We start from the raw sequence: 27,160 nt of genomic DNA on the forward strand, positions 1-27,160 counted from the left end.
GGAGTTGCGCGTTAGAGGGTCTGAGCGGCCCAGCCCCGCCGGCCCGCTCCGTGTCAGTCAGTCATGGAGCGGCCGCCTCGAGCCGCAGTGGCGGCGGCGGGGACCGGGTGCCGGGGACCGGGCTGAATCGGCAGTCCGAGTGGGAACGTGTCGCAGAGGCGAAGGGGGCAGAGGCGGCGGGTTCCGGGTGGCTGCGACGGCAGGAGGAGCCGGAGCCGCCTGGGATGTTCAGTGAGTGTGGGGCTGGCGGGCGGGCGGGCGGGCGGGAAGGAGGGGGGTCGCGAGCCTGAGCGCGCGCAGGCCGAGAGCGGGGCAGCGCCGCCGCCGCCCGCCTCTCTCTGGAGCCGGCGCGCGGGGGTGAGGCCTAGCGCGGGGCACGCGCTGCGGCTGCTGCTCCCGGCCGCGTGGGGGTGGGGGAGGCGGCGGCGGCGGCGCGGCCCCCAGAGCTCGCCCAGCGCCGGGCAGCTCCTAGGGCATTGCGCGCCCTCTGCGCCCGGCCTGGTTCGGGAGGAAGGCAGGCAGGCGGTTCTCCGGCTGCCCCTTCCGTGGCTCATCTGCCGGCCGCTGCCGCCTCCATCTCCTTCTCCAGCGGACGCCGACACATCCTCCACGCCGGAGGAGCGCGAGGAACCGCGGAGGGGGAATCCAGAGCCGGCCCGGAAGAAGGGGGACTCGCTTTAAGTCAGGATGGGGACCGAGTTGGGTAAAGGACAGCTCCCGAGAGACCAGCCTGGGGGATCCCGGAGTAAACTTTAAAAACACATTTCCCCCCACTTACATTTAACCAAATTCAAGGTCAAATGGAGCCGTTCTTCAGCGTGGGCACATGAGCAAACTCTCTAACCAGCGAGTGACACCAGGCGTTTTCAGGGATAGCAGTTAGATTCCTAGACTTTTTGCTACTTCTGGCTAAACGAGTTTCTGTTATTGGGCAGATTTCGCTGCTGAAAAGTTGTAGGGTCTAGGGGACGGGCTTCCCTCTCAAAAGTCTGTTTTTTTAAAAAGTTAGATAACACTTATCTGCGAAAAGAGTGGATTGTGAGAATTGCTATCATTTTAAAGTTAGCGGAAGTCTGTGCAGTAAAGCTTTATGCAGTTTGCTTCCTTTCACCAGTTCTAGCGTTTTATAACCTAAGTCTCCTCATTTGTATCTCGTACCTATGACTTGAGAACTCCTCCACATTAAGTTACTCAGACGTGTAAATTACAGGGTCTGACCCCGGCAGGATCATCCAAGTTGGAACTTTTATTTGGGATACAGTGTTAATAGTGTGATTTTCCCTAAGCTAGATGCCTTGCAGAGCTAGAAGATACCAATCTAAGTGGTGACTGGGTGGGGTCAGGGAGCTAATTAACGCAGGCTCTGGGGTTAGTCCAGCTTCTCAAGAAAATGAAACTGAGGAGCTAAATTGAATTCATCGGATCAGATACAACTTTAACTCCCGTTCTGTGAAGTTTTAATTTTTTTTTTCTTACTAGATTGGTGAAACCTGAAAAGGAATCCTTTTTGATTTTGTGTTCAATTTTGATGGCACAGTAGAATATAAGCTTCTTTAGCACAGATTGCCTGCTTTTTTTTTATTTGTAACTTAAGTGTTTCACACATAATAATAATCACTTAATCTGTTTTTTTTTTTTAATTCATTCCTTTTTTTATATTTGCATCCCCAGCTCTTAGCTCAGTGCCTGGCATGAGGTAGAGGCATAATAAATTCTGGTTAAGTGATGACTGCAATTGGTATGATTATTTTTGCTTTTCAATTTGGCATCCTTTAATAATGATTAGTACTTTATAAAATCTTTTTTTAGATTGCTAGTAAGAAGGGGAGCTTGCTTTTTCCCCTTGAAGAATCAGTTCACAAGTGAAATGTATGACTTTTAATCCTTGTTTTGTTTCTTTTTCATAAAGTAGTCAAATTTTGCTTTTGCTTTTTTGGGTTTTTCTGACATTTCTTGTTGTTTCTCAGACTTTGCTGAATCCTCATCCAGGTCACACTTAACTGTGAGTGTGCCCCAAGGCCCTTATTCTTGCTCTATATAGTCTGTATCTCCTCAACTCCTATGGATTAAATTATCATCTTTATGATGATTATGAAGATTGAAAACTTCAGTCCTGCTTTAGTTTCTTATCTGAATTGTGGTCCTAGATATTCATTCTGGATGTCTCGTTGATTTCTAGAACTCGGCATGTCCAAAAGAAAATTTATTAACATTTCCCCAAAACTCCACTATCAATCTACTAAAGTCTCAACTTCAAGATTCATCTCTACGCCTCATTCTCATCCATCACTCTACATATACAATCTGATTGCTAAATTTTGTCATTTCTAATTTAGTAATATGACTCCTTTGTGCTCCTGCTCTACACTGGTTCATCCTAATTCAAACCTTCTTAACCTCTTGTCTGGACTATTGCAGTAACCACCTGATTGATCCATCCCACTCTGGTTCATCACCATACCTCTGCCAAAGGGATTTTCCTAACACATAGGTCTAACCATGTCACTTCTTTACTCAATAAGCATTGGTGGTTCCTTTCTACCTCCTGGATCAAATACTATCTTTGATTTGTTATTTAAAGATCTTCATAACCCAGCCCCTTCCTACTATTTATTTCAGTCTTACTCCTCTCTATTCTGTGGTCCAGTGACACCATCTACTTGCTGTTTTTCCCCCCCGCCTCCCACTTTGGCCCTTTGGCCTCATTCCTAGAATGTTTTCCCCCTTCACCTCCACCTTTTAACATCTCTGACTTCTTTCAAAATTCAGCTCAAATGCTATCCTCTTCAGGAGGCCTTTCTGTCCCCCAGCCACTTGAGCCATCTTCCTCTAAAGTAACTTCTTTTTTGCTCTGTATGTATTGTATAAGTGTCTTTTCATTAACAGATTGTCTTCCCAGTTAAATATGTAAATTTCTTAAGGGTAAGAACTGTGTTTATACTTTTATCTTGGTTTGAATCCCAGAGAGGCCAGTGTCTAGCACTTAATAAGTATTTAATAAATGTCAGTTATTAATTAATAATGACTCATTATATGGTGACTCAAAACTTTCCTTTTATAATGCTTTTTCCCCCATTTATTTTTGTGGATAACATTACCATCATGCTGATCCTCCATACCTTGAGATCTTACAATCATCTTTGACTCCATTTCCCTTTCTGTAGCCCATTTGTCTATTTGGCAGATCCTTTGGAATTGGCAGTCTCTCTCATTCTTCCTCTTATATTTCCCCTACTTTCTACTTTGACTCTAGTTGCTTTAGTTCTCACCTAAATTGTTATCTACCAATCTCTTTGCTCTCACTCAGTCTGCTTTTCATCCACTAACAGTAATTCTCTCTGAAATCACGGAATGTCAAATCTAGAAAGGACCATAGAGATCATGTAGTTCAACAAATGAGGACACTTTAGACCTAATCACATCACTGCTCTCTGCTCAACTCTTTTTTGGCACTGCTTTGCCTACCACCAATAAAATATAAACTCCTTGTCCTGGTTTTCAGGGTCCTCTTGCAATCCACCTTCTGGAATATTAGCTCATTCTATTCCCCTTCACATCCTTTATGTCCAGTACTAAACAGAACCTTTCTTATTTAATCCTAAAGGCAATGGGAAGCCAGTGGAGTTTATTATTAAGTACAAGCACAACATGATTGGACCAGCATTTTAGGAAAATCACATTTGTGGCTGAATGGAAAGTGGATAGGAATAGGGAAGTCTTGAAACAGGTAGCCCCACCAGCAGATTATTCCATTAGTTCAGGAGTGGGGTGATGAGGGCTGACACTAGAGTTGGGCAACATCAAGAGGAAAGAAGGGCATATATTCAAGAGATGCAAACGTGAAAATCAGATAAAGTAGATAAAATATATACAAATTCATTTTTATTGAGATTTTCCCCCTCTCAATCAAGGAAATGGGGATTATATAACAATTGATCTTGAGAAAACCTAATATGAAAAATGTGTTCTAGGCTTACAGAAAAATCTGTGCAAATCTTTTCTCAATTCTGTTACTTTTGTTTATATTATCCCTAATACTTAGATATTCTTTGATTTAAACCTTCCTTGCCTTTCCTAAAAGTTTTTAAATGTTTCTGTGTCTTGAAAAAAGCCTTCTGTCATCCACCTCACTCCTCACATCCACCTCAAAGTTATTCTTTCTTAGATGTCTTTTGTTTGTATATACCTTTGTTGTTGAGTCCTTTTTGTGACCTCATCTGAGGGTTTCATGGCGAAGATATTGGAGTGGTTTGCCAGGATCACTCAGCTAGTGTCTGAAGTTAGATGTGAACTCGGCAAGATGAATCTTCTGACACCAGGTCCCAAACTTCCATTCACTGTGCCATCTAGCACCCTATAAATTATTATGACTATTTTACAAGTTGTAATAGGCTGATACATTGTTATAACCATAGATATTTTCAACAACAACAACAAAAAAAAAAAAAAAACCCTGCAAAGTACATTGTCCAAAACATATAAGTAAAACCGGCTAATAATTGCTCATTTGTAACTAATAGCACATGTCACTTTCTACTTTTATAGTTAGTTAACATAATGGGAAAATGTATCTTTTTTGAATCTCCTTAAATTTCTTATGTCATTTTGTCTCAGTTTGCCCTTAAGACTTTGTTTCTTCCTTGTCTGCTTCTCTTTCTTCCCTCTCTATCCTTCCTCCCATAAATTATAAATTTCTTGGGAGTAAGACTGTCATTTCTATCAGTCTATGCCCCTATTTCTGGCATGATGCCTTGCACACATAAGACTCAGTAAATTTTTTAAAAACAGGATAATATATCAGTAGCTCAGGAGCCATCTGTACTGAAAATCCTTTAGGTAGAATTTGTTTTAAACTAGAATAAACTGAAAACCATTATTTGTCTCCTTTTATTGTTGAGGAAACATGAGGTCATTGATTTGCTTAGGGTCACACAGCTAGTTAGCAACAGAAATAGGACTCAAGATTGCTTAATAATACTCCTTCAACCAAACTTCTTTGGTATAATAATGGGTACTCCAAAAACAGTTAATACTTGGCTCCAAAAGATGGTTACTAAGAGATGGCATACATAATGCCATAGGAAGCAAAGTGATGTTAGTTTGTTAGCATAATCTCTGTTCCTATTCAGAAAAAGAATCAAAGAACATGATGAAACCAAGTTGTTTTGTATATGTTAAGATAGAAGATTTATATTACTCTAAATTGAAAACAGTTTAATATTGAGATGATTAGATAAAATATTGAACCCAAATTAAGTTGAATTTTTAACTTACTATTTGATTTATCTCCTCTTCTCCAGCTCCCAGCAGTTGTCTAGAAAATAAATTAATATACAATTTTCAGACCCTTGATCTCTTGGTAAAACTCAAAAAAAAAAAGAAAGAAAGAAAGAAACTCTTAGCTTTTTTTCTGGCAGTAGCAATAGATTTGTATTAGTCCATGCACACTTTTATCCTGTGACCTTTTTAATCAACCATGTGAATACTCATTCCAAAGATTCAGAAAGAGCAGATGTGGATAACATTCTATCTTAACTTTTGTCTCTGTCCTCTCATAATTTACCACAGGAAAGATTTATCCAGTATATATGAGATCTTATTTTCTTTTGACATGTGCATATCCCTGGAAAGCTCTCCAACAATTATCCTTCACTCTCATCATAGGATCAACCTATTTTTAATAGGATGATAGCATCCTTTCCTCCAGTTGTTTGTAATTCCTTATTTGTTATGTTGCAACCTACTTGCAGCCTGAGCCCATTCTTTACTTTTTATATATCATTCAATGTGAATTTCTTGCAAGCATGAAATAACAGTAGACTATTGGTGTACTTTTTTTTTTTTTTAATAGACCTTCTACCTCCTTTACTTCTTTGCAGAGGTAGCTATGGAACACTGCAGGTAACATTAATTTTTTTTTATTTTTGGATTCTTTTTCCTGAACTTTTTTTTCTACTTTTTATTATAAAAAATAGCTTTTTGGTAGATATAAGGAAAAGGAATTAGGGAATCTAGGTGACATAATAGCAAACAATAACAACAAAAACTAAAGCAACAAAAAGAGGCCTTCATCTAAAGGAGAAGTTTGGGGTCATTAATGGAATTCTGCAATTTTTTTCTGGGCAATCTGGCCTTCATTATTAATTCTAAATACAATTCATTTTCCATTTACAGTGATAAAGTTGTCCATCTAATCTCATGGCATAGTTTATAGGATAGGCATTTTTTACCCTCTTACCTTTTCCTGAGGAGCTTGGTAGGATACTTGCGAGTAGTTAAGGATCTTATGCAGGAGGCACTATGGTGTTTTAGGGTTTGCCCTAACTAACACAGTGTCATCTGCACACAAGCATCTGGAGGGCTCCATGTATAAAAAGTCCCTTTTCAATTTTGACTCTTCACTGGAGTTCCCACATGGTGCTGATAAAATAACTTTTGGCAAGCATGCTTCCATTTTTATGCCTTACCTGATAATTAGAAGGTCATCAGATACTGTTATTTCTGTTACATCATCCACTGAGTCTTACAATTTTGACATATCTCATAGGAACCTTTTGAAAGAAAACCTTTAAGGCTTCATCTTTACTGAAACAGTGAAATCTATAGCTTTTGGTCAGTGGTAAAGATGTAGTTAACTGTCAACTATCACTTGCAAAAGTCTGCTTGTTCCCTATTAATACCCTCTTCATGGATGTGTTTGCTTCAGTGTCTGCCTATGTAGGTGCTTTTCTTACCTTTCCACATCAGTGATTCCTCTGAGCTTCTTCACCTCACAAGGAGAGGCAGGTGCTAATTCTCCCTGTTCTCTCAAAGGAAAAGGAGAAAAGCTAGCAGTGAACAGTTCATTATTGTAGCTGAAAGAACTTTGGGGAATTTCTGAGGAAAGGGTACTGGAAATGTAGAATTTTATTCTGGTCAGGAATCCAGCCCCCTTCTCATGCCTCTGCAAACTTCCTCTCTCCCAGGGTAAAAAGAGAGGGAGGATATATGCAGGCAGCAAAAGAGGGTTTTTTTCACAGGTGTCTTGCTAACTAACATATATTAAGCACCTGCTTTATATAGCTAGTTAGGTGGAGCAGCTAAATGGCACAATAGACAGAGCCTGGATCCTACTTACAAATCTGGCCTCAGATACTTACAAGTTGTGTAGTCCTAGACAAGTCATTTAACCTTATTTGCCTTAGTTCCTCATCTGTAAAATGAGCTGGAAAAGGAAATGGCAAACCACTCCATTATCTTTGCCAGGAAAAGGGTCATGACTGAACAACAATATAGCCAGGTACTTTGCTGAATACTAGGAGAGATAAAAAAGGACTAAAATAAATAATAAAATAAAGTCTTGTACTCAAGGAGCTTACCATCTAATAGCAGAGAAACATTATAACCATAAAAATATATGCAGGATAAATTGGGAGTAGTCTCAGAGCAAAGACACTAAGATTAAGAAGAACTGAAAAAGACTTCTTGTAGAAGGTAGGAAAAGCTAGACGATAAAGTCGATAAAGTCAGTCATCTACCTAGAGATTATAATTGAAATCATGGATGCTACTGAGATCACCAAATGAAACGGTATAGAAAGAAAGAGAACAGGGACCACCAGTACAGAGTCTTGGGGGATATGCACAATTACTGCACACAATCTGGATGAAAGTTCAGTAAAAGATTCAGAAAAGGAATAATCAAAACAGATAAAGAGAACCAGGAAAATACAAGTGTTACAAAACCTTAAAATAACAAGGAAATGAAGATGATCAGCAGTGTCAAAGCTTCAGAATGATCAGAAAGGATGAAAATTGAGAGAAAAAAGCCATTAGATTTGGTAGGACTTTAGCTGAGACTTGAAGGAAGCCAGGAATGAGAAGGGAAAGCACTTCAGTTATGGGAGACAACTAAGGAAAATGCTTAGTTAGAAGACAAATTGTTCAAGAAACAAAGACTTTGTTTTAATTGCATAAGTACATGGAGCAAAAATTTGATTAGCAGTTCATGTGAAAAAAAATCTAGGAGTTTTAATAGATTCCAAGCACTTAGAAGAATCAAGAGAATAAGACTGAGTCACAAAAGCAAAGGTTATTTTTTTACTTAATAAAAATGAGATCGTAGTCCCATTGTACTCTTGGCATAGTCAGTTTATATTTGGAAAATTGTGTTCATTTCTGGATATCATGTTTTAGAAAAAAATGTTTACCGGGACCATTTCCAGAAGATGAGGGAGGGGAGTAACTGTATTTATTAAATGCCTACTATATATCAGGCACAGCAGCAGTGTACAAATATCTTCTTTAATTCTCACAATAACCTTGAGAGGTAAGTGTTTTTATGAACCCCATTTTACAATTGAGGAAACTGTCAGAAATTGTGACCAGGATCATATACAGGTAGTGTCTGAAGCTGGATTTATAAGCAAGTCTTCCTGGCTTCAGGTCCAGTACTCTGTCAACTGTGCTACCAACTGCTTCTAAGATGACTAAATGGAGGAAAGGACTTGAAGCCATGCCATAAAAAAATTGAAAGAAACTATGGATAGTCTGGGCAAATGGAGATTTAGTGTACCATGATAGCTATCTACACGTTTGCAGTTGTGTTAAGTAGGAGGAGGATTAAATCTGTTTGCTTGGGGAAATTCTAGGAAGGTGGCAGAGTGGGTCAGAAAATTCCAAGCTCTCTAGATTTCCCCCACAAGAAAAAAAAGTGTGCTTCTGGGCAGCCATAAGTTACTCATGATAAATAAGACTTGGGACAGAGTAAGGGTCCTCCTGGGACAACCTAAGAAGACCAGAGTAGACCAAAGATAGAATGTAAGACCTAGGTTTAACTAGTGCCAAGTGTAAACTCTAGGTTAGTTCTACAGAAACAGCAAGCATGGAGACTTGGGATTGATTGAGTTTAGGGGTAGCCTCAGCTGCAATCACAGGGACTTTTACTTCCCGGATAGCCTGGGAAATCAAGAATCTGAAACAGGAACATTGAGGGAACCTCTCCTGATAAGGAACTCCAGGGCCCAGCTATGCTGCAGAGATCCGGCCTAGGACAAGAAGGATTATCACACACCCAGTGAGTGCAGAGACAGTGGAGCAGGGATGCTGCTGACTGTGGACATTTGCATGATGGTGGAGTTTTTCATTTGGAGTTCCAGGTTAGAGGGGAGAGCTGAAGTGAAGCGAGAGGCACCATCCCCTTCATCACAGGATTAGAGGTGCCTTATAAATTCTCATTTTTTGAAAAACAATGAGCAAACAAAGAAGAAAGAACCCAACCATAGAAATTTACTATAGGAATAGGGAAAATTCTCTTCAGATGAGGACATTAAAGTAAAAGCCTCTCCTTTTACCCAAATAGTAGCATTAAATGGCTCCCTGCCCAGAAAGAATTTATAGAACCCAAAAATGACTTTAAAAATCAAATACAAGAGGTTGTGGAAAAAACTAAAAAATAAATAAATAAAATAAGAACCATCCAAGAAAAACAAGATTTTGAAAAGAAAGTCAGCCACTAGAAAAGGAGATCCAGAGTCTTGAAGAAAATTAATTCTTTGAAAATCAAGGGGAAGGCACGGAAACTCTAAGAGATATAGAAATAACAAAATTTTTAAAATGAAAAAATAGATGAGAATGTGAACATAAGAAAAACAAAGATCTGAAGAACAAATCAAGAAGAGAAAACATAAGAACAATTGGACTAGCTGAAAACTGATTTTAAAAGAACCTTGAGATAATAATAAAAGAAATAATCAAAGAAAATTGTCCTGAAATGATAAAACATGAGGGGAAAAGAAGAATTAGGAAAAAATCCACCAATCACCATCTCAAAGAGATCCTACAAGCAAAACACATAAGCTTAGTATTACATTTCAAAACCCCCTGACAAAGAAAATTTGTAAGAAACAAAAAAAAATTTTCAAATATACTATAGGTACAATTAGAATTGTACAGGATTTATCATCAGCCACAATAAAAAAAAAAAAAGCACAAGTCCCAAAATATTTTATATCAAAGATCAAAGGAACTAGGATTGCAACCAAAAATATCTCCAGCAAAACTTAGCATAATGTTGAATGAAAAAAAGAGACATTTAGTGAACCCACAGAATTTTCAGGATTTTGTCTCAACCAAATCTGAACTCAGTAGAAAATTTAACATATAAGAGCCAACTTCAAAGACTAATTTCAAGGAATTCAACAAGGAAAAACTTTTGGTTGTTATGGGGAAATGTAAACCATATGTCTTAAGATTGATATCAGTAATAGGGCATTCAAAAGAAATATTGGGGCAGAGCCGAGTATGATCTGACTCTAAAAAGCAAAACTGTCTAGGAAAAGGTAAAAATGCGATACAAATGAGGTGCAGAGGAAGAACAGACACAGGCAATGGATGGGGTAGAAGGGCTGGTAGTTCTGAAAACCTGCTCACATCAGGGATAGGTTGAATAGGAAACATTTTATTTATTTTGTTTATTTGTTCATTTTGCCATGAAGAATATAGCACCCTTCAAAATCTATTTAAAAGGGGGGGAGGGGGGAAGAGAATAGGATAGGGTAGGGTATAGAAAAAATGTGTAGATTGAGGCAGTGAGACAAGGTATGTAGATTAATGGGAAAATGGATAAAGAGGGAAGGAAACGGTAGAGGGGAGAAGATAAGGGAGGGATTTTGTGTATATATTTGCGTAGGTATGTAAGTGTATGTTCGTAAGTATATAGATATATGTATGTGTATGGATGTCTATATATATATATATATATATATATATATATATATATATATATATATATCTCCATGCATAACTGTAGTTTACTTGAGAAGTAAGTAGAGAGGAGATGAAAGGGGGAAAAAAAATAAAGTAATAACTGCACAAAAATAACTTCAAGAAAGAAAAGATAGACAGTCATGAATGTAATGTCTTTTATTATTATATGATTTCTTGAAATAGAAATTTATTACATATTTTTAAATCTTCCCTGATTTTCTGCTGAACACATGACAATGTTTTTGAGTTTTTTCTTTTCTCTTTTTGTTTTATTTTTTCTTATTTTGTATAATTTAAGATTTAAAGAATAAATTTTTTAAAAGTTATGAAGAGGTTTCTCCTCCCTTCCCCCCCCCAAAAAAAAAGGGGGGGGGAAGTCATGGAGTGGAATCTTACAAGGAGATAGGCCTCCCTATATTTAGAACTATTTACATCTCTAGTTTTCTCTGGTCTAATTTTCTTCTGCCATGAAGAGTAAAACAGCATACATTTTAGGGGTTAATTAGCATTTGGCTATCAACAAAAAGATAATATCAATGCTTTCTGCTTTTTTGCATGCTACATGTAGCCATCATTATCATGCCTCTTTCCAGTCTTCCAGTCACAGGTGGCAATACAAAGAGGGAAAGAAAAAGAAATTTTCCCCTTTTGGGAAAGAGATGTTTTCCTTAACAGAGGAAGTAAAAATGAATTGATCAGAGACTTGGACTCATGTTTTCTCTTCTTTACTGCTTTATTGCTCCAGTAATTTTCTTCATATTTTTCCTTCATCTTTAAAAAGATAAATATATTTGCTTGACTCCAAAAGATAGAACTGGGAACGATGGATAGAAGGGTAGAAAAGTAGATTTTAATTCCATATATTTTAACTCCTAATGTTAGAAAAAGAAACTGTCACATACAAAGCTGTATTTAAGTGAATTGGTCGTCTTTGAAAGATAGTGGGTTTCTCATAACTAGAAGTTTTCAAATGGGTAGTAATCATTGGTCATAAAGATGGTGCAGACTGCTGTAGATAGGAAATCCTATTCCATATAGGAGATAAACAATTATATTCTTATATTCTAAGACCAAAAGTCCATCTCTGTCTACCATCATCCCCTATCCTCTTTGGGTTCACTAATGTTTATTATTCTAAATCAAGAATGAGTTTGGACCTGAATTAGCAACAGGGAAACTGGAAAAGTGTTAGCAAAGCTGAGATAGTGAATGAGAAGGGATTATTTTGCAGACTTGAAAGTACTGAGTGAGTACAAGGAGGGCTTACAGGTGAGCCTTTCAGAACAGTTAAGAGGTATTGGTAGCAGACCAAGAGTTTTGGGACTATACTTAATTAGGAAGTTGCAAAATTCTACTTCTTTTCCTCTATGTACTAGGGTTTAGTTTCTGCAATAGCAAAAGCTATGTCTCTGGAGTCATAGTGACCCAGCTTCAAATCCCACTTCTGATCTGAGCTCTGGTTGCTTGCTGTGGCATTAGAAAAGTTACTTGGATTCCGTTGAAGTTCTTTCTAGCTCTAGATTTATGATTTTGTGAACCCATCATCATAACTCTTCATAAGTGAGCAAGGATTTTCCAACTATAGCACAAAGATCTTCTAGTAGATGTCTAATGTTATTTATACTGCTACTGAAGGATCATTTCCTTTTCCTCTAGTCCTCCTTTACCACAATTTCCACAATGGAAGAGAAAAAACAGCAGCTCCTTTCTGCTCTATGTTCAATGTTGATTCTTAGTCTCTCTTTCCCTTGGTACAAAACTTTAGCGATATAAAGAATAGCCCCTCACAAAAAGATTTTGTCCCTTCTGTTTTAATTGGCATGTACGCTTAGGAAAATGACATATATTCTAAATTCAACTATCATTAATTGTAATCCTGCTCTGTGCTTCTTTGTAACCTCTAGCTAAATGATATATGCTAGATATGCTTATCATCCAATAATTAGATGTAAAAAAAAAATTACTTTTTGGAAGTTTGAAAATTACCTTTACTTTTTATTTTTAAGAAACTGCTTTTTCTAAGCCTAAATTTTTTTCTTACTCAGACTCTAAGAAACCACTTTTTATAATTTCTTTATTTTTTTTCCCCCTCATAACCTCTTGTCTAGTTTTAGGTTTTGGGAGGGATTTTGTGTGTATATGATTTGAGTGCTAATTAGAATCTGTTCCAGTCAGGAAAAATAAAAGGCTTAATTCAAACCAGTAATAGTTATTCCTTGTTAATAGTTCTAATGAAAGTCTTGGTGGGGAAGATTGAAATTTTTGTCAAAAGTGAAATTTGATGGTTATCTTGGAATTATATGCTATCCATGGTCTTCATAATTGATACTGGCTATGTTTTGTTTTGGTTTTTTAAAGCTAAAATGGGGATTTGCACTGTATGTGGTTTATTACCTTTATTTCTTCTTTTGGAGGTCATGAAACGAGTACGCACAGAACAGATTCAGATGGCAGTGTCCTGCTACCTCAAACGACGTCAATATGTAGATTCAGAAGGTCCTCTAAAACAAGGATTGCGGTTGTCTCAGACTCCTGAAGAGATGGCAGCTAATCTCACAGGTAATAGTCTAATAATCCAGTCTGGCTACTTCACCTCTCCTAAAAGCACATGTGGAATTGTGATGTTACATTATTAATGGAATGGTTTCCCTGCTCTTAGTGATGAAAAATTTGTTAAAATAATTTTAAAAGTAATTTTTATAACTCTTTTTCATTTTTCTTCTGTTGATCATTATTCCATTTCTGCATTTAAATACCCTTGGCATAACTTGGCTTAATTGGATCTTTTGCCTAGCTTTCTTTAAATTGATATATCTGCTCCTGAAGAGCTATGGCTTTTAAACTCCTCAGCACTTACATTTTTAACAATGCCTCAAACATAGTAGGCTCTTAATGCCTGTTGACTTAATTGCCCATCATGTATTTAGCACATAATAGGAGCTTATTAAAAGGTTGTTGACTTGTCTATCACCTATTCCAAACTAATATTGCTTTTGATCATCATTTCCTGCCACTTGCAAGTAAATTAAATATTTGTTCATTAAGGCACTTTCTGAGCTGGTTTGGTCTTGTGACATAAACTTTACAGTGGTTAAACTTCTGTATAATTATAATTAGTGTGAATGTCATTTCAGTTGTCCATTTCCCATTTTTTTGTTATTAATCATTTATTTAAAGAGTTCGGGATTGAGTTGTTTCAATTGTATACCATGTCCTTCATTGTTCTCACAAAGTACTCTGTTATTTCATGATGGCTTGGAGGTGACACAGGATTCTTAGAGCATATGTCAGTGAAATATAAATTCTACCAGGTTCTCTAACCTTTTGTAAAGGCATCGGGTTTGGTTCCAGCAATCTGAGTCTGTTTTCTGAGGACCAATTAATTGTGAAGATATTCTTCACCAAAAGACAAGACACTTAATAATGTGCCATAACAAACAATGGGGGAAAAAATAATGGCCTTTATTCTTGTACTACCCTCTTGTGCTTTTGCAGAAAAAGATCTGGTAAAGCTTGCTAAGAATCATGCAGGTTTTAGTGAGCATGTATAAATTGTCATATCCAACTCTTCATGATCTTTATTGTGTTTTCTTGGCAGAGATATTAGAGTGGTTTGTCATTTCTTTCTCCCATGGATCAAGGCAAATAGAGGTTATGTAACTTGCCAGGGTCACACAGCCAGTGAATGCCTAAGGCTGATTTTGAACTTGGGTCATTCTGACTCCAGACCCAATTCTCTACCCATTGAGCCAGTTAACTGCCTAAAAAAATTTACTTTGAGCCATGATCAAATGGACATAGAATCATCATTTTGTACACATCTAAAGCAAAGGATTCTTACTGATATAAATTCACCAGTGACTTAGCAATAGAATGAATTTCCTATTTCTTAGTTTTCACTTCCTACAGATTCGACTATTTGTTTACTAAATGTAATTAGCACCAAAACTTAGATCCTGGGACTTAATTTCTCATAAATGTCTTTATGATAGAAATTTTCATATTTAGAAAAATAATCATATTCCAAAGAAAGCTTGGTTTTAGCCAGGTAACTCCTTTTGCCCTTCATTTTGAAATATGGAAATATTTAAATTAAAGTTAAGAATATATTGGTATTCCATCCAGCCATTCTGGAGAGCAATTTGGAACTATGCTTAAAAAGTTATCAAACTGTGCATACCCTTTGATCCAGCAGTGTTACTACTGGGTTTAGATCCCAAAGAGAGTTTAAAGAAGGGAAAAAGACCTGTATGTGCAAGAATGTTTGTGGCAGCCCTCTTTGTAGTGGCCAGAAACTAGAAACTGAGTGGATGCCCATCAATTGGAGAATGGCTGAATAAATTGTTATATAAATATTATGGAATATTATTGTTCTGTAAGAAATGATCAGCAAGACGATTTCATAAAGGCTTGGAGAGACTTACATGAACTGATGCTAAGTGAAATGAGCAGGACCAGGAGATCATTATATACTTCAACAACACTATATGATGATCAATTCTGATGGACGTGGCCATCTTCAGCAATGAGATGAACCAAATCAGTTCCAATAGAGCAGTAATGAACTGAACTAGCTACACTCAGCGAAAGAACTCTGGAAGATGACTATGAACCACTACATAGAATTCCCAATCCCTCTATTTTTATCTGTCCGCATTTTTGATTTCCTTCACAGACTAATTGTACACTATTTCAAAGTCTGATTCTTTTTGTACAGCAAAATAACTGTTTGGACATGTATACTTATGTTGTATTCAATTTATACTTTAACATATTTAACATGTATTGGTCAACCTGCTATCTGAGGGAGGGGGTGGGGGGAAGGAGGGGAAAAATTGGAACAAAAAGTTTGGCAATTGTCAATGCTGTAAAATTATCCATGCATATAATTTGCAGATAAAAAACTATAATTTAAAAAAAAAAAAGAATATATTTCTCAGACCTCTTAGAAGGAGATAGATTCACTTCAAATGAACAGGTGCAGTAAGAAACCACTGCTTTTATAGGCATAATTTTGTTTTTATTTAAAGTAATGTCTTAATATACAGTATTTTTAAAGCAGGTCGAGCAACAGGCACATAAGTCTTTAAACATCTTCAGATATTTGAAATGTTAATAGCAGGTGAATTGATAAAGTAGGTATATTACTATTGGAAGAGAGCCATTATCTTTTTTTTTTTTTTTAAATATTATGTTATTTTATTTTATTTACCTTGATGGTTTTGTTATATTGTAGAGTAAAAGAGAAACTGTTAAGGACAAATCTTTAATAAAAGATAGTGAAATGGTCCATAGTTTTACAAGTTGCCACAGGGGTCCTCAAACTACGGCCGTGGGCCAGATGCGGCAGCTGAAGACATTTATCCCCCTCACCCAGAGCTATGAAGCTTCTTTATTTAAAGGCCCACAAACAAAGTTTTTGTTTTTACTATAGTCCGGCCCGGCCCTCCAACAGTCTGAGGGACAGTGAACTGGCCCCCTATTTAAAAAGTTTGAGGACCCCTGTGAAAAACCTGTGATGCGTTGACCTTTCTGATCCTGTCTGGTTTGATCATGTTAATTTTTTACACTATCAGATATTTAGATAGTTAGTAATTCTAATTCTGTGCTTAATTCTGATGGATGTTTGTCTTCTTCTCTAGTCCAATCAGAGTCTGGTTGTGCCAATATAGTGTCTGCAGCCCCCTGCCAGGCTGAGCCTCAGCAATATGAAGTACAGTTTGGTCGATTACGGAATTTTCTCACTGGTAAGTACTTGTCTGGAGTCACTATTTTTTAATGCAAAAGTGTATATATGGCATGTTCCTGAAAAGCAGGATGCTGGAATTCATTAGTAGAAATGTGACAGCTAATTCTCCATTATGCTTGTTGTTGCCCAGATCGTTTATACAATATCATCCTTCTTCCAATCAATATCCTTGTGTTACCATTGAAAGGTGCTTAAATAATGATCATTTACCTGTGAAGGACCTGAGCCCCAGAAAGGTCAAAGGATTTGGCTAAGGTCATGCCCAAAACATTTCTTGAACCCAGTATGCCTTAAGTCCTGGTCCTGTACACCCATAGTCCAAAGATTCAGGGGACATAATAATATTAAAGAAGTTTAGCAAGGTATTTGTTTGCATTTTTTTTTTTGCCATATCCTGGCTGTGTGACCCTGGCAAGTCACATAACCCCAATTGCCTTAGCAAAAAAAAAAAAAAGAAAAGAAAAGAAATTGGTTTATTTTTAAGAATGTGCTTCACTGCTTGCTTTGACTTAGAAAGATGATTGTACTGTCTCTTTTCCTTAAAAGAAAGAAGCATTCATTTCTCCAGCATAATGTAGTTGTAGTCATCCCAAATGTGGAAATGGGTGTAAAGGACAAGGAACAGAAGAGTGCTTCTTCCCAACCCAAATTAAATTGTCTCTCTCCATTCTGTCTTCATCTAACCTGAGGTTTCAGTGTTCACGCAGGACCTGAAAAACAGGTAGAAAGAGGTAACCCGGGTGGTTTAAAAAAAAAAAAAAAAAAAAAAATCTAAAAAGAAATAGGTCAGCTAATTAAATTTATAGGTCTTAAGAGATAAGGACTTCTGTAAATAAAAGGCTATTAAATAAAAAAAAATTATATTTTCCTATTCAAAAAGGGAAAATAAATGGCTGTTTTGTTGTCAAATAAAAAGATCACAGTAAAAAAAAAAAGAGAGAGAGAGATAAGGACTTTTTTTTTTAATAGTAAATCGACTATAGGTAACACTGGACTTTTTAAGTACCTTAGCATCATGTTCAACTACATCTTTAGTATTTTAAGCAGGAATTTAACTGTAATGATGTACATCACTGCTTTTGTTTTATTTTGTTTTTTTGCTAATGTATTCATGACCATGGTGATGCTCTTGGTAGATTAACATGGTTTAGTCCCATTATCACTGAAGCTTAGATGTGATTAAATGCTTTTATATACCAGGCTTTCATAGCTTTATTTTTTGTTGAGGATTTTTCAGCTGACAGCTGCTTTTCCCTGAACATTCTATTCTAAAGTCACCAAATAGCTAATAGTAGCCAAATCAAAAGTTTAAATGAATTTGCTATTCGCTCAGGCTATTATTCTACATATCTTTTCACTTTTTACATTCCTAGGAAAAAATGACTTCTCTCTGCTGCATAAGTACCCATTTACTTCTCAATCCCTTGAAATTTGGCTTCTGATTCCATGAACCAATCTGAAATTGCCCTTTCCATGGTTATAAGCAGCCTCTTCCGGCCCAAATTCTGTGGACTTTTTTCAATGTTCTCCTTTACCTCTCTGTAGCTTCTGATACTGTTCACCATATCTCATTCCTAGGTATTCAGTCCTGTCTTGGTTTCTGTGATGCTGCTCTCTCCTAGTTCTCCCAATTGTATTTCTTCTCATCGTAATCCATCAACTAAATCCTTAATATAAGAGTTTTCTGGCACTATCCTGGGTCCTCTACTCTTCTCTGCATGTTCTGTCTTAAAGATCTGATCCAAGTTTACCAGTATAGTGACAAATTCCTAAAGACTTAAATATTTTCTATATGCATATAACTTCCAGATCTACATATCTATCTGTAACCTCTCCCAAACTCCAGTCCATCATCATCACTTCTCTGTTGGTTCTGCCTCCCACTCAACATATTTAAAACATATCTTCTCCTGTAAACCTACTCTTCCTTAAAACTTCCTTATTTTTATTAAAGACACCACCATCCTCCCAGTCACCTAAGTTCATTTTTATCTAAGTTTACATCCATAATCATTGCTTATGAGTAGTCGGGCAAAGAGGGAAGAGTCATTTGTTGCCATGGCTCATCTATTCTACTTCCAAAACATATTTTGCATCCATCTCCTTAGTCTCACACCACCATCCTAATTAAGCTCTTCAATACTTTTAACTTGAACTATCGTAATAGTTTTCTATTTTCTAGACCTTAGTTTTCATCTTCTCTAAGTTAGAAAAAGTTTAAAAAAAAAAAAAAAGTTGAAAAATTCCTTCAAGTTGGAAAATTGTGATTTTTTTAAAGGAATCCAAGTAAATATACATTAGGGCAGCAAGATAGTACAGTGAATAGAGTGCCAGGCCTGGAATCAAGATCCCTCTTCCTGAATTCAAACTCAGATTCAGACATTTAATGGCTGTGTGACACTTAACCCTATTTACCTCAGTTTCCTCACCTATAAAAATGAACTGGAGAAGGACAAAGCACTCCAGGAACTTTGCCAAGAAAACCCCAAATGAACTCAAAATTGACTTAACAAAACATATATTAGCCTCTACCAAAAAAAAAAGGTATTATAGCCTTCCAAGTGTCATTTTGTTTTATTTTTTTACAAAGATAATAGTATTATTTCTATGAAAAGATTTGCTTTTGTTTTCATTATAGATTCTGATTCCCAGCACAGCCATGAAGTGATGCCTCTCCTATATCCTCTCTTTGTCTACCTCCATCTTAACATGGTCCAGAATGGCCTGAAGAGCACAGTGGACAGTTTTTACAGTCGCTTCCATGGAATGTTTTTGCAGAACGCCAGCCAGAAGGATGTCATTGAGCAGCTACAGACCACTCTGACCATTCAAGACATCCTGTCCAACTTCAAACTCCGGGCATTCCTGGATAACAAGTATGTGGTCCGCCTCCAAGAGGACAGCTACAATTACCTTATCCGCTACCTCCAAAGTGACAACAACAGTGCCCTGTGCAAAGTTCTCACCTTACACATTCATCTTGATGTGCAGCCTGCCAAGAGAACAGACTACCAGCTATATGCCAGTGGCAGCTCCTCACGAAGTGAGAGCAATGGACTGGAGCCGGCAGATATGCCCACATCTATTTTGCAGAATGAGGCTGCTCTGGATGTCCTGCAAGAGAGCATTAAGCGAGTTAAGGATGGACCCCCTTCACTTACCACAATTTGTTTCTATGCCTTCTATAACACTGAGCAATTGCTGAATACTGCAGAAATCTCCCCAGACAACAAGTTGCTAGCTGCTGGGTTTGATAATTCCTGTGTAAAACTTTGGAGCTTGAGATCCAAGAAGTTAAAATCAGAGCCCCATCAGGTGGACATCTCCCGTATTCGTTTGGCTTGTGATGTTCTGGATGAAGAGGTCTGAGTATCATTAGTTTTAACTTTTGCTTCTCTCGATACATTTTGATGATATTTAGCTACTTAGAATCAGCTGTAACAATCTAGCCAAATTTTGTAGGTATAGTACTACTATTTGTGTTGACTTTGGGGATAGCAATGTAATTAATTGATAGCAACAAAACTCTACTCTCCTTTGATCTTATTCTCGGAAATTGATGTTAAAATTTTAGCCGATTAGCCAGAAATATCTGATTATATCAAATAAGATATAACACATGTAAAATGCTTTGCAAACCTTAGCGTGCTATTTAAATACTGTTTTAGCTATTGTTATTATTAATGTTAAAACTGAAAATTAGTATATACAGTGGCTATGTCCAAGAATAAATGTCTCTGATCCTTGAGAACATCACCTCACTATCAAGAGATATAGGTAGTATGATCGATCCCTCATAGATTCTCTAGAGATATGGTTAATCAATGAATAAGTGAATGAAGAAATGAGGGGACAGCTGGGGGCCTAATGAATAGAGCTTTGGGCCTGGAGTCAGGAAAGCACTGTTAAATGTTAGGGAAATAGAAATTGAATAGTAAGCAAGACAGAAAAATAAAATAGGCCCTGCTTTCAAGGAGCTCACATTTTAATGAAGGAGACAGCATATATAGAAGGTAATTCATTAACCAGGACTTTGGTGGCAAGAACTTTCTCTACTGGGACTTGAATAGCCGGGTTGTAGCACCTGGAGAAGCAGTTGCCAGGCTGCATCTCAGCAGGAGTTCCTTCCCTTATAATGGTTGTAGGCACTGTGTTGGAAACATTATTATTCCCAGAGCCTCTGGATTTATGAGATAGCTCCTGGGCTATCTCTATTGAGGTCTGAAAGGAGATAGTAATGAATTGATTTTCCTGATATGTGCTGCCTCCTGTCTCTCCCTTAAGGTGCCCCACTGCTTCAGCAAGACTAGCTTGCCTGCCTTGGTTGCCCTTTTCTGAGCAGGAATTACTTCCCAAATGATGGTTGTCAGAGATGGTCTAGAAGAAGGACTGGTCATTTTGAGGGGTACTGCCAATTTCGGGGATCTTGTGCCTGTCTGCTTGTTGGCAGTAGATCAGTTGTTGTTGCTACTAGTAAGAAAGGTGGGCTTCTTCTCCATAATGATCACTGCATTGATCAGTTAAGTTTTTCAGAGTTGTTTTTCTGTAGTGTTGCCTTATATAAATTGTTCTTCTGTTCCTGTTCACTTTACATTGCATATTTAGAATTCTCTGAAATTGTCTCATTTGTCTTTTTATTTTCCTGAGGCAATTGGGGTTAAATGATTTTGCCCAGGGTCACACAGCTAGGAAGTGTTAAGTGTCTGAGACCACATTTGAATTTAGGTCCTCCTGACTTCAGGGCTGGTGCTCTATCCACTGAGTCACCTAACTGCCCCATCATTTGTCATTTCTTAAAGAGCAATATTATTCCATTACATTCTTGTGCCAGTTTGTTCATCCATTCCCCAAGTGATGGTCATTTCCCCCCTTATATTCCAATTTCATTTTTCTTTTTTCCTTTTAATATAGTTCCTTCTGGATCAAGTAGTTCGTTCTACTTATTATTCCCTCCCTAGTATTATCCTCCCTATTTGTTTCTTTGTTGAATTTTATATTTTCCTACCAGATACCTTATGTGTACATTCTCCTTTATCTAATTAAAATGAAGTTTGCTTGATGCCTTCCCCCCGTACACACCCTTTCTTCTGTGTTTGTATACTTTTCTTCTCATATAGTCCAATTATAAGAAATAGCATGTTGCACTTTTTTTCTTTTCTTCATTAATATATTCCTTTTGCCCTCTTATCCCTTTCCTCTTAAGATAGAATCAATCTACCCTTCCTAGTCCTCTCTTTTCGTGTGACTTTTAAAGACATTAAGGTTCTGAAGGGACATGTGTATCTTTTATTAGAATGGTAGCATGACAATAGTGTGCAATGCCTTTTAGTTGATAAATACATTTACCTTTCTAAATTTTGCTGAACTGTTTTTATTTTAAATTTTCTATTCAGCTCTCTGCTCTTTTCATCAGAAATGCCTGAAAGTTTATTTTTCTGCAATAAGACTATAGTTAGCTTTTCTGGGTAAGTTTTTGCTGATTGTAAGCTAAACCAATCTCTTTCACAATATTGTATTCCAAGATACAATTTAAGTAGAAACTGCCAGGTCTTAGGTGATCCTGACTGTGATTCAGACTTCTTTCTGGATGCTTGCCATATTTTTCTTAGGCATGAAAATTCTGGATTTTAGCTATGACATTTCTGCAACTTTTTCTTTGGGAGTAAAGGTGTCTTTCAGGAGATGATTAATAGATTCTTTCTTTATTTCCCCTTTGGATTTAATGAATTTGGGCAGTTTTTATTATGAATTCTTGAAATATAGTAGCCAGGCTTTTTTTTTTTTTTTTTTTTTTTTTTAAATCATCTGTCCTTGACTTACTTCCCAGGCCAGTTGTGTTTTATATATCTTATTTTTTCCTATTTTAAAAAAAAAAAAATCTGTTGGTGGTTTTTGTTACTATTTCTTGCTTTGTCATGGAGTCATTGATTTCTGTTTGGTCTATTCTAGTTTTCAGGAAGTTTTGCCTCTTTGTTTTTCTCCATCTAATTATTTCGTCCAGAGTTTTTATTTATTTATTTTTCTTTTACTTCCTGCTTAATTTCTTCTAGATATATATATATATATATATATATATATATATATATATATTATAGTACTTGTGGAAAATCTGGAGTTTTCCTGTGCTTAAAATTACTATAGTTTCTTTCCCTTAAGTCGTGACATTTTATTTTTTGTTTACTCATCTCTTCAGCCTTAGTTCCTGAATAGTAATTTTTCTGCAAAGGCCCTTTACAACCCCCTGCTGTGCTATTGTGTGGGGTGGTGTGCCCTGTGTGATGTCATTCTAGAAAACATGGGTTCCTGTGGAGTCCTCTTACTCCCAGATTTAGACCCAACTGGATTTTTCAGGGCTCTCAATTTTTCTTTAGCACAGAGTGCTGGGTCTGGGGTAACTTGGTCTAAGGGTTGCCATCATAATATACTAATCACAATTGCTTCTTGCTATTTCCAAGGCTCCACCCTAGGGATTTCTTGGAAGAGCCCATTGCTCTAGATAAAGAACCTTGCAGATTATACAGGTGTCTCTAAACCATTTCAAAGTTCATTAGGAGATTGTCAAGTTGTTGGCTTGAGCTGGTGCTAACTGACAGCTAGAACAGATTAAGACCCATGGTCTTTTAGACTACTTTTTGGGCAGTTCTGGAGCGGAGGAAGTCTTTTATGATAGTGTCTCAGTAGATTACTTGATTGTTATTTGATCTGGTGTGATTTTTAGGGTTTTGTTGGAATAAGTATCTTTTGGAGAAGAAGACACTGCTTGATCATTATTTGGTTTGGTGCAGTTTTTAGGTTTTTGCTGGAGTAAGTCTGCTGCCATTCAGATAACCATCTTGTCAAAGTGCTAAATTTTTAAGAAAATTCTATCTGGTCTTCTTTGTTAGTTAGAAACTGACAGATTAAGACAAGCAATAGGAATATGAACATCAAGTTAATGGGTTTTTTGAACATTAAGTATTAATGTAAATTGTCTTCTAGGACACCATAATGCCAAAATTAGCAATGATGCTTTCAACTTGGTCCATTTCTTAATCTAGATCACTTAGTAAACCTTTTATTAATACTCCAAAACAGTCATGTATTTCTTTAGTTTTTGAGATTTTGAAAACTATTGCATATAATCCAGGAATTATGTATATATGTTTGGTACTCAAAAGAAAGGCAGTTATTATTTACAGAATACCTTCTCTCCTTTTCACATAAGCAAATTTCTTTCCATCTATATATATAACTTTTTAATGTTATCATACCACCAAACAGTATTTCTTTTTGTGTGATTTTCTTTTTTTCCTTTTCTGCTGTTTTTCTAGGAAGATGATGATGACATGGGCACAGAAATGAAGATCTTGCGAGGGCATTGTGGGCCCGTGTATAGTACAAGGTTCCTATCAGACAGCTCAGGGTTGCTATCTTGCTCCGAAGATATGTCTATTAGATACTGGGACCTTGGAAGTTTTACCAATACTGTATTATACCGAGGACATGCCTATCCTGTCTGGGATCTGGATATCAGTCCGTGCAGCCTATACTTCGCAAGTGGTTCCCATGACCGCACTGCAAGACTCTGGTCATTTGATCGGACGTACCCATTGCGAATATATGCAGGACATCTAGCAGATGTGGACTGTGTAAAATTCCACCCCAATTCAAACTACTTAGCTACAGGCTCAACTGATAAAACTGTTCGCCTTTGGAGTACTCAGCAAGGAAATTCTGTGAGGCTCTTCACTGGTCACCGGGGCCCTGTGCTTTCACTTGCATTTTCTCCAAATGGTAAGTACTTGGCCTCTGCCGGTGAGGATCAGCGGTTGAAGCTGTGGGACTTGGCATCTGGTACCCTCTACAAAGAATTGAGAGGCCACACGGACAATATCACCAGCCTTACTTTCAGCCCAGATAGTAGCTTGATTGCCTCTGCATCCATGGATAACTCTGTTCGGGTTTGGGATATTCGGAACACTTATTGCAATGCTCCTGCAGATGGTTCTTCCAGTGAACTTGTTGGTGTATATACTGGGCAGATGAGTAATGTACTGAGTGTTCAGTTTATGGCCTGTAACCTTCTTCTAGTGACTGGAATTACACAAGAAAATCAGGAACATTAATTTTTTTTTTTTTTTTTTAATGAATTGGGATAGTGGTGGAAGGCTTTGCAATTATAAGAGTCTTACTACAAACTGAGATTAAATCACTGACTGTGAAAGAGACTTCCTCCCCTTCTCTTCTTCCTTTCTCCCATTGGCAGACAGATCTTTGGTATTGCAAATACCATATTGTTGCTCTGCCCAAAAATGTCCTAAAACACTGAGGTTGGGGAAGGAGAGGCTGAAGAAAGATGGTGTGTAGACTTGAGACAAGAAGTTAAGCTGCTTTTGAGATCAGATGGAATTTCATAGAGATCTTGTTGTGATCTTAAACAAGTACCTTAATTTCTGTCTCACTTTTCCCAATCACAAAATTGGGATAATAGTAATATTCCCTCACTTAAGGGTGTAGGGACTTTTGATTGGATGATGTTTGCAAAGCACTTTGAAGATAAGCAGTGCTAAAAGTGTTAAGTATTACCATTCACTTTGGTTGAAGGGAAATCCTTTTGGCTTAGGAATGCAAGGGTGGGAGTTGGGGTTGGGAGGGAGGATGGGTAATCCTGGCAGAAAGTCTTTCATTTTCTGCAATTGCAAAGAACCAGGATTTTTTTTTTATTATTGTTATAATTATTATTATTATTATTATTATTGAGAAGAGGAAATCTAGCACTGGCAGAGGGTTCCATCTCTGCTTTTATCTTTCAGGTTTGACTCCTGGCACTGGCTGTGATACTTGGAATTTTGAGGTTCAGGGACTTAGAGAATTTGGTCGCACAGTGTGTTGGGAGAAAAGGGCAATTTCTGGGTGGTGCTTAAATCACCCTGGCTGAGGTGTTATGGGTGGGTGGGTTTGATTAAGAAAGTTTTGGGCTCCTGCAGTGATGGTGGGAAGGGAGAATTCTCTTCCTAGTTGCACCTCTCCATAAAAGAACATTTGTTGCATGGGGATACAAGTAATTTGCAATGGTAAGTCATCAGTTGAAATTGGAAAAAATGAATTCCCATATTATCATATGTTCAGAGGTGTAGCTTTTTTGCAAAATGTTTTTTTTCCTTCCCGAATCTCTTTGCTCCCACCTCCTGCATTGCAATACCAGTTTTATGAACACTTTGTGAAACAAGTCTTAGATGAAACCATGCTTTGAGGATAAAGCAAGTTCTAATTTGTTTGTGGAGAAAAGGATTAAATATTTCTGTTTTCTGAAAAGAGTTATTTTGTATTTTGTTTTCTATTAAAAAAAGCATTTAGTTAAAAAAAAAGTGTTGATACCTTTTTTGGGGCTTTGAGGAAAGGAGGATGTGTGGTTTTATTTAGAGAGCAAGATGGGGAGGCTATTTGGTCATCAGACTGAGCTAGCAACCAAACAGAATATTTTCAGTAGGGCAACTTGTCCCTCATTAAAGTAATAATCAATTAAGAAGGCTAGACTAGCCCCAATAGATTTATTTGGTGCAGGTAATTTTTATCTCCTACCTATTTTAAGTTCTTCAGTACATTTTGCATCAGGATTACAGACAGTATTCGACTTGGCAATTGAGAACATTTATAGTCTTAAGTCCATTCAGACAAATGGTAAAAGCTTAAGGCTGTTACAAATGTTTACTTTTGGGAATTTTCAGTTAGGCCTCCCCTTCATACGCATTATCACAACTTAGCTAATTTACTGCAATATGTTATTTAGATAAAATGAAGCTTTTATTGGTAAACTTTGGGTAAAGTTTATATGATTCTTTTGTAGGTCAAGAATTTTCTCATTTAAAAAACACTGGTCCCACACACCATTATAATTTGATTATATTATTTTAGTTTAGAAATTAAAATAGTTATGTTTGTTAGTGGACAAATTCTAGCTTCTCTATTAATAAACCTATTTGGTAGAAAATGATGGGGATTTTAAAAGAATAATTTCTCCATCACATAGTGTTTCCAATGCATTGAAAAAAATGACTTAGAAAAATCATTTGCCTTTCCAAAGTAATGAAAATATGAAGCTTAAGAAGTTTCTCTGATTTGTAGGAAGGACTCATCCAAAAGTTCTTATTTTGTGGTTAACTTAGAACAAAGTATCACTACCTTCCAGTTCATCTTTATTAAAGTCTGGGACTGGGATGTGCTCTTAATTCTTTCCTCTTGTCCTGTCAGGTTTTGAAGAAGAGTAGAAGGAATGTTAATCATTCTCAAAAAATTGTATCCTTTCAGAAATGGATGGCATGAGTACTCCTCAGGGATTTTCATTACCCACAATGATAATTTATTACTTTTTAAAAATTGTTATTATTTATTTCATTAACTATTTCCAAATGAAATGTAAAAAAAAAAATTTAGCAGTCATTTTTTAAAATTTTGACTTCCAAATTTTTGAGCTCTCCTCTAAGAGAGCAATCACTTTGATTTCAATTATACACGTGAGATCATGTCAAATTTTTCATATTAGTCATGTTACAACAGAAATAAAAACAAAAATAAGGTTTAGAAAAGTATGTTTCAATCTGTACATAGATATTCGTTCTCTTTCTGGAGATATTATTTTTCATCATTTGGATCATTGTTTTGATCAAAGTAGAAGTCTTTCCATTTT

At 36.9% G+C, this 27,160-nt stretch overlaps 1 protein-coding gene across 1 annotated transcript; it reads left to right on the plus strand.

The window, feature by feature from the left end:
- Positions 1-21: 21 nt before the first annotated feature.
- Positions 22-26,858, plus strand: TAF5L (TATA-box binding protein associated factor 5 like). The gene is made up of 5 exons (XM_031966894.1): positions 22-231; positions 13,160-13,304; positions 16,388-16,492; positions 19,133-19,857; positions 23,805-26,858. Exons 2-5 carry the CDS (start codon positions 13,163-13,165, stop codon positions 24,597-24,599), a joined length of 1,767 nt encoding a protein of 588 aa, XP_031822754.1. The 5' UTR covers positions 22-231; positions 13,160-13,162; the 3' UTR covers positions 24,600-26,858.
- Positions 26,859-27,160: the final 302 nt, after the last annotated feature.

Source organism: Sarcophilus harrisii, chromosome 4 (assembly GCF_902635505.1).
Source record: "Sarcophilus harrisii chromosome 4, mSarHar1.11, whole genome shotgun sequence".
In the NCBI taxonomy this organism is placed as follows: domain Eukaryota; kingdom Metazoa; phylum Chordata; class Mammalia; order Dasyuromorphia; family Dasyuridae; genus Sarcophilus; species Sarcophilus harrisii.